Source organism: Mastomys coucha, unplaced genomic scaffold (genome assembly GCF_008632895.1).
Source record: "Mastomys coucha isolate ucsf_1 unplaced genomic scaffold, UCSF_Mcou_1 pScaffold20, whole genome shotgun sequence".
NCBI lineage: Eukaryota > Metazoa > Chordata > Mammalia > Rodentia > Muridae > Mastomys > Mastomys coucha.
In genome coordinates, this window is record NW_022196903.1 from 34,272,943 (window position 1) to 34,280,439 (window position 7,497).

Sequence of the window (7,497 nt, forward strand, 5' to 3'; positions counted from 1 at the left end):
ACGAAGATAAAAGCAGAGTTAAATGAGGGAAGCTGCCAATATTTTATTAATAAATATTTTTTGGACATTTACAACTTTAACACATTTCACTTAAAATATTTTTATAAATAAACCCTTAAAAAATTTTTAAGAGGGGCTCAGCAATTAAAAGCATTGGCTGCTCTTCCAAAGGTCCTGAGTTCAATTTCCAGCAACCACATGGTGGCTCATAACCATTTATAATGGGATCCAATACCCTCTTCTGGTGTGTCTGAAGTCTATGACAGTATATGCAACATATAAATTAAATAAATAAGCATTTTTAAAAATTAATATATATATGGTTTTTTATAGTTTAGGTTTTATTTTTATTTGTACATATGCAGAAGATGCCCAGAAGCCAGAAGAGGGCATCCAATCCCTTGGAGTTGGAGTTATAGAGAGCTGTGAGCCACCCAACATTGGTGCTGGGAACCAAATGTGCGTCTCCTGCAAAGGCATGTGCAAGGGAGGTACCTGTCCTGCTCCCCAAAATAATCTTTTCCTAAAAGAACCCAGAAAATAAGGTCTCTGCAGCCATCTCCCTCTGGAACATCTATTCTATCTGCATACCTCCAACACAGACAAACCAGAGACCCTGTTCCTAGGCTAGCTACAGCCCAGAGAAGACTTAGGACCATTACTGACAGAGCTGTGCTAAGATCAGATACTATAGCACCTTCTTGTTGTACAGTCTGGAAGGTTAAGTAATTCCATCCCTTGGATTCCTATTGTAAAATGGGGATAATATAACACTTATCCAAGATGTGAGAACTAAATGTGTTAATTAAGGTCTAGTATAATCAAACAGTGCCCAGGACTGGTTAAAACATTCAGTACATGTTCTGCTGAGTTCCTGGAGCTCTGCATTACAAGTATCTGATAACTGCCCAATCAACAGTCTTACCCAATAAAATTCTTCTATCCCCATGTACAAATTTCTCCATTCAAAATTTGGGGAAGGTGAATAATATAAGACATTAAAACACTGGGTCTCATGGAAAAAGATTGTATTCCTAGCTAGTCAGGAGGCTGAGGCAGGAAGTTCAAGGTGTGTCTGGGCTAGCCCAGGCAACTTAGACCCTGCCAGAAATAAAAAAGAGGGCTGGGGATATATATAGCTCAGTGATAGGTAGAGGGCTTGCCTCAAATATCAATCCCTGTGTGTGTGTGTGTGTGTGTGTGTGTGTGTGTGTGTGTGTGTGTGAGAATTACTCAAACTGACGGACTCAACCATTTTAAGTACCAGCTACTGGACTCTTGTAATTGCCTCAGTGGTCTGCCTGCTTCACCTTTGTGCCCTCCAGTCCACTCTCATGTCCCAGCAGAGAGGACTTCCTCCAGTGCTGGGAGTCAAATGTAGAAGTCCTCAATATACTGCTCATCTACACACTGAGATCAAGACCATGAAAGATCCTTAAAGGGATGTCAATTATTTCACATCTCAACCCAAGGCAAACCATCTGTTTTATAGTAAAACTCAAAGTACTAACTAGCCCTGGCCTACAAAACCAACAGTGGCTTCTTCTACTTCTCCCCAAATAAGTATTCAGACTCTCCTAGATTTCAAGCACGGCCTACACTCAAGATATCGGATTTCTTTTTCCTTTGGCCCATGAGCACAAAGATTTCCACAAGCTCACCACAGAAAAGAGGCATAACCAACACCCTGATCTACCTTTTCCTTAGCTCACTTTTTTTCACATTACTCATTTGTCATATTTGCCTCTCACTCTTCCCACCTAGCACACGAGAACGAAGCTTTTGTTCTGTTCACTACTAGCACCAAGAACAGCACCCAGTACGTTATAGACTGAACCAAACAACTTAATGAGGCAGCATAGCAGACTTTCCCACTCAAAAAGAAGGGGAAGTTTACAAAGCCTTGTTTGTCAGCTAAAATGGCCAATACTTAATTTTAAAAACTTTTTGTTGTTCTTTTTTACTTGGGGACATGGTTTCTCTGTGTAGCCCTGGCTGGACTAGAATCTGCTCTGTAGACCAGGCTGGCCTACAACTCACAGAGCTCTGCCTGCCTGTGCCTCCCAAGTCCTGGGATTAAAAGCAATATATATTTCATATCTACTTCCTACGTTCAACTCTCCATCTGTGAGTGTAGTCCATGTTGCTGCATGAATCAACAGTACAGTCTTTCTAATTGCTGATGTTAGTCTGCTTTATGAATATACCAAATTTGTGCAACCTACTGTTAATATTTGAGTTGTTTTGGTTTGAGGACAGTTATAAGCTATTTTAGGGTACTTTTCTGTTAAGGTTTTTTTTTTTTAATCTTTTGTTTTGTTTTTAGACACTTTCACTAAGTAGCCCAGGCCAGCATCACATTTGTGCTCCCCTACCAAACATCTCCAGAATGCTGGCTAATGGTCATGCACCATTATGGCTAATTTTTTTTTTTATAATCTTCACTTATATACAAATTGCCAAAATTATTTGTTTGTCAAAGAAAGTTAATAAAACTTTATATTGCCAAAAACATAGGGAACTAAATGGGCGCTGATGAAGAACAGAACAGCCTTTTAGAATACAGTCTAGCCAAGACATGTCAAATCAAAAACACCTGCATCTTCTAACCAGCAATGCTTTTCAAGGAATCTCTTATTATCTGGCATAAACCAGGTCTTATAAGTATTTTCTTGTATTAATTCATTTGAATTAATCTAAGGAACAAGAGATACCCATACAATTTTGATTAAAAGAGTGTAAATCATATTACCATTAGTAAACCAAAAGAACAGTAAAACAAAGTAAGAAATAATAGGAAAATGACTTTCAAATGTGTACTTTTGTGGAATTAAACATTATACAGCCAAATAACACTATACAGCCACCAAAAAAAAATTTCAAGTAGGATTTAAAATACAACCAAAAGTATACCCTAGTATTAAAAGTAACAATTCATAAAGCAAATTCCAATTTTGTTCTTTTAAGGATATAAAAAATTCATATCTCAAATATTAAATGGTAGTTATTCATGAAAATATGGACTTATATGTTATTTGTATTTCTCTATACTTTTTAATTTTTGTAAAAGCTAAAGAATATGTGATTACAAAGATTAATATAAATGTCTAAACAAGACACAACAAACATTCTGGAAACTCTTTTGTTCTTTTTTTTGTTCATTTGTTTTGTTTTGTTTTTCGAGATAGGGTTTCTCTATGTAGCCTTGGCTGTCCTGGAACTCATTCTGTAGACCAGGCTGGCCTCGAACTCAGAAATCTGCCTGCCTCTGCCTCCCAAGTGCTGAGATTAAAGGCACGCTCCACCACTGCCCCGGGGGCACAACATTCTCATACAATTTAACTAACTTGAACAGTGATGCTGTTGTTCATGAGATGACATCAAAGTCATACAGCCTGGAACTCAGAGGATGGGACAGCACTATCTCACTTCCAGCAGCACTGGAGAGAAACTATGTTCAAGATGGAAGGAAGCTTCCTTAGGAGAATCCTGCCCAGGTCTCAGCTCACTGACCCAGGTATCTAGTATACAATCGCAACCTGCTGACTCAGGAAGGCCAGGCGGTGGAAACTCCTGCTCAGGAAGAAAGCACCAGAGCTTAGCTTCCACCTAGCTGCATCAAGGAAGGTCCTTTGGGTTTTTTGTCAGAATAAATTAAGACAAGTTTTGAGATTCCCTTACAGTGGACAGGCCTGGTAAAGGTACCTGCCATGCAAGCCTAACTGTCTGCGCTCTGTCCCTAGAGCACACACACACCATAAGCACACAATAACAACAGCCATGTAAAAGCTGTTTATCCTCCCTGCTCCTCTGTAGATGGACTATTTTTGGAAACCTGAGGATGGGTATTAAAGATATACCTTTGTACTTTAGGGACCAATTCTCCTATAAATAAATAATGTTTAATAATTAATGCATAAGTAACTCTTCACTGTTTAAAAGTGACTCATTAGAATAAATACCAATCATAAAAAGGCACATAGGTTCTAAATTATCAGTATTTTAAAATTAGACTTACTAAGAAGATACTTCTTTTACGGGGCAGGCAGTAAGACTAACTTTTCTAACTCTGATACATCAACCACATTAACATCTCAAAGATAAGGGGTCAAAAAGACTCTGGGCTCACATGAGTCACCTCCACAGATGAAACTGCTGCCTCTTCAACTGCTCTTTACAATTGGTTCTTAAATGTGTGACCAAAATGGCCAGGAAACACCTGAGGTTTGTCATGCTCTAGCATTAAGGCACCTAATTTAAGACCAAAAGCTGCAACTGGGCATGGTGGTACATGTTTTTAGTCCCAGCTCTTGGGAGACGGAAGCAATCAAATGTGAGTTCAAGGCCAGTCAGGTCTACAAAGCAAATTTCAGAATAGCCAGGTCTATACAATTAAAAGAAAAAAAAAAAATCTGTCTCAAAGGAGAAAAGAAAAACAAAACCTCAGATAATAGGCTTGCAGCACAAGCATGAGCCCCTGAGTTCTGACTCACCAGAACCCATTTCACAATAAAAGAAGCATTAAAACCTCAAATCTATAGCTTACTAGCCTGTCTAATCTCTGAAATACACAAAGAGGCATATTTTTGTCAAGTAGTACCTTGGAAACTTCAAATTTTTCAGTAATTACAATTAATTCTTGTTTTATTCTTTTTAGAACTTAATGTTGGATACTCAATTCTGGTTCCCTGGAACGTTACAGAAGCAGAGAATGTAGGCACAGAATTGGAAGGTTTGGTATCTACAAACTTCACTTTTATGTATAATCAAAATATAGGAAAACACTTTACTAAGTGGCATTACCTTCCACCTTTTATCAGACTGTTAAAGTTCGCCTTTACAAAAGTGAGTACATTACCCCTCTTTTAAAGTGATACGTTTGTGTGTGCTATCTGTTGTCAGAGTCATGTAACTTTAAAACTCAGTAAATTTAACTGCATTTGAAAAATTAAGTCAAACTCTACATAGTTGGTTGTCAACACTGAAAGAACCCTGCAATTTCAATGGTTTTCTCTCCCCAGACCAGTAGAGGGAGACTAAGACATCTGGCCTGGTGGTGCAATGTTTCTGTAAAATTGGGGAGGGGGAGCGGAGGCTGTATTTAAATGTCCTGCTGTCAATCAAAGGATACTTCCTACTACCACAGTCACCTTATCAGCTATAACTCCCAAGAGGGCTCTCCTCAAGAAACAACATAAAACGGTGCCCAGAAAACCTGCCTCACCTAAAGGTGACCGCAGGCTTTTGCCACAACACCCAAATAAGGACTTTGGGAGCCCAACCCCAACTAGTTTCTTTGTTTAAATGCCTGCGAATCCCTCCCACGCCGGAGTCAAGAGGCTCTGGCGCCGCCCTTTATTAGCCTCACACTTTGATTACAAAACACACGAGTCGGCGGCCTGGCTGCGGAGGCGGCCCGAGCTCTCCGAAACGTCAAACCTGCGGTGCGGCGGCGGCGGCGGCATAGGAGGGCATCGTCCGCCACCGCACCGCACCGCCCCAAAGTTGGGTGGCCGCAGCGCCCAGGCCACCGCCGCGGGCCGTCCGGGTGTCGCCAGAGACGCACTCAGTGTAAAGTTTGAGGCGCTACAGCGACGCCGGGGAGGGTCTGCGGCGACGTCCCCCTGCCCGCCCGCCCGCCCGCCCCTGGCCGTAGTAGGGGGTGTGTTGCGGGGTGGGCCAGCGGCTAGCCGAACTGTGTCCCGCACCTCGCGAGCCGCGAGTGCCACATCTGTTGCTCTGTTTACTCGCGCCGTCGTCCCGCTGCCCGCCCGAGGAAGTTTGATAAAAGAGAGAAGGGGGCGCGACGGAACCCGTGGCGGGGGGCGACCCGCGACCGCACTGAGCGGCGGCCGCCCGGAAGCGCAGCGAGCGCGGCGGCCCGCGAGGGCAGGCACGGGGCGCCCGGAGCCCGGGACACAGCGGCCGGCTGCAGCCAGGGCAGCGGGGGGACCGCGGGCTGCGGGCCTGCCCGCGCTCCGCCGCCACCCGAGCCATGCCGCCTGCCCGCCGCGTCCCCTCACCCGAGCCTCCCCTGCCAACTTCTCCGCCGGCCCCTTTGTTCCTGTTTGTTGTGGCGACTCTTCGCCCGGGCCGGCCGAGCCTACCGGCTCCGCTCCGCAGCCTGCCGGGCAGCCGGCGGGGGGGGGCCCGGCTCTCGCCTCCTCCACCCGGCCCGGGGGCTCGGTGCCTGAGAGTCGGGCCGTGGGGCACGACGCGGCGGCCCAGCCCGAGGGAGGCGCAGGCGGCAGCGGCAGCGGCTGGTCGGTGACCGCGGGCGACGGCGGTGGGACTAAGGGGGGTTTATTTACCTGCCGTGGAACCAGTCCTTGCAGACGTCGCACTCGATCATGAAGCGGTTCACGTCGTACGGCTGCCGGCACACACAGTACACGGGCGGAGGCGGTGGGGGCGCCGAGGCCCGACCCGGAGCGGACACCGACCCCGCTGCCGCGGCGGCTCCAGCTGCTGCTCCCGAGGCCACTGCCGCCGCCGCTCCGGCCATCTTTAAAACACACACACACACTCACACACACACACACTCACACACGCTCGCTGACTGGAGCGAGCGCAGCCGCCAGCCAGCGCCGCCTCCTGCAGCAGCCGGAGCAGCAGCCCCGGCGGCGGCGGCGGCGGCGGCGGCGGCGGCGGCAGCGGCGGCGGCGGCGGCGGCGGCGCCCTAGTGCGCGCGCGCGAGCAAGGTCGCGGCTCAGGGGCGGGGGCGGCGCGCGCGACGCGCGAGGAGGCCCCTCGGCTGCTTCCGGCGCTCGGTGCGGGGCCGTGCGTCTCGCGCGCGTCCTCCGCCAGCCGGCCTCGGGGCGCGCGCGCTCCCTGCCCCTTCGGCGGCGACCTGCTTGGCCGCGACCCCCAGAAGACGCTGGCGGGGCCCGGGGGAGGGGGCGGGGACGCCGCGAGGGCACGCGCCGCACGCGAGCGCGCGACTGCGGGCGGGCGGGCGGACGGAGGAGGACAGCGGGAACGTGCGTGGAGCGGGTTTCGCCGTTCTCACGAGGGAAAGCCCAGGCTGGGGGTCGGGGACGGCGCGAGTGGGGGAGGCAAGTTCCTGCCGGGTGGAAGGTGGACGCTGTGGCCGCGTCCTGAGGCGAAGAAGCTAGGAAGTGTCAGCCCCGCGGGGTGGCTTCTCTTCACGTCAGGGAGCAGCCGCCCACTGAGGATGCCACCACCCCCGTCCTGCGTGGGCCCGGGCCGGGGTGACACGTCAAACCGTCGTGCCTCCCGAGGTGGAGGAACGCCTTGTGAAACGCACTCAAACTTCCGAAAGCGTCGCGCCCAGATTCCCAGAGAGCGACTTGGACATCTGGGTGTTGATTTGGAGCCGCTGTTGGGGAGGAGGGAGGGGCAAGAACGTCGTCTCCGGGAGGAATTCCGTTAATATCTGTCGCCAGGGGGAAACCAGTCTTGAGATGGGGTTGGCGAGAGGAATGAAGAAGCGGTGGGTTTTTTTTTTCTTTTTTCTTTTCTTTTTTTTTTTTTTTT

The 7,497-nt window shown here is 48.3% G+C and overlaps 1 protein-coding gene across 1 annotated transcript in view; it reads right to left on the bottom strand.

Moving 5' to 3' along the window:
• Kdm7a (lysine demethylase 7A) overlaps positions 1-6,655 on the bottom strand; it is a 64,043-nt gene extending 57,388 nt beyond the window's left edge. Inside the window, exon 1 of the mRNA XM_031381612.1 lies at positions 6,312-6,655. Within this exon, the coding sequence (XP_031237472.1) occupies positions 6,312-6,505 (194 nt within the window). The 5' untranslated portion in view covers positions 6,506-6,655. The remainder of the gene's footprint in view (positions 1-6,311) is intronic.
• Positions 6,656-7,497: the final 842 nt, after the last annotated feature.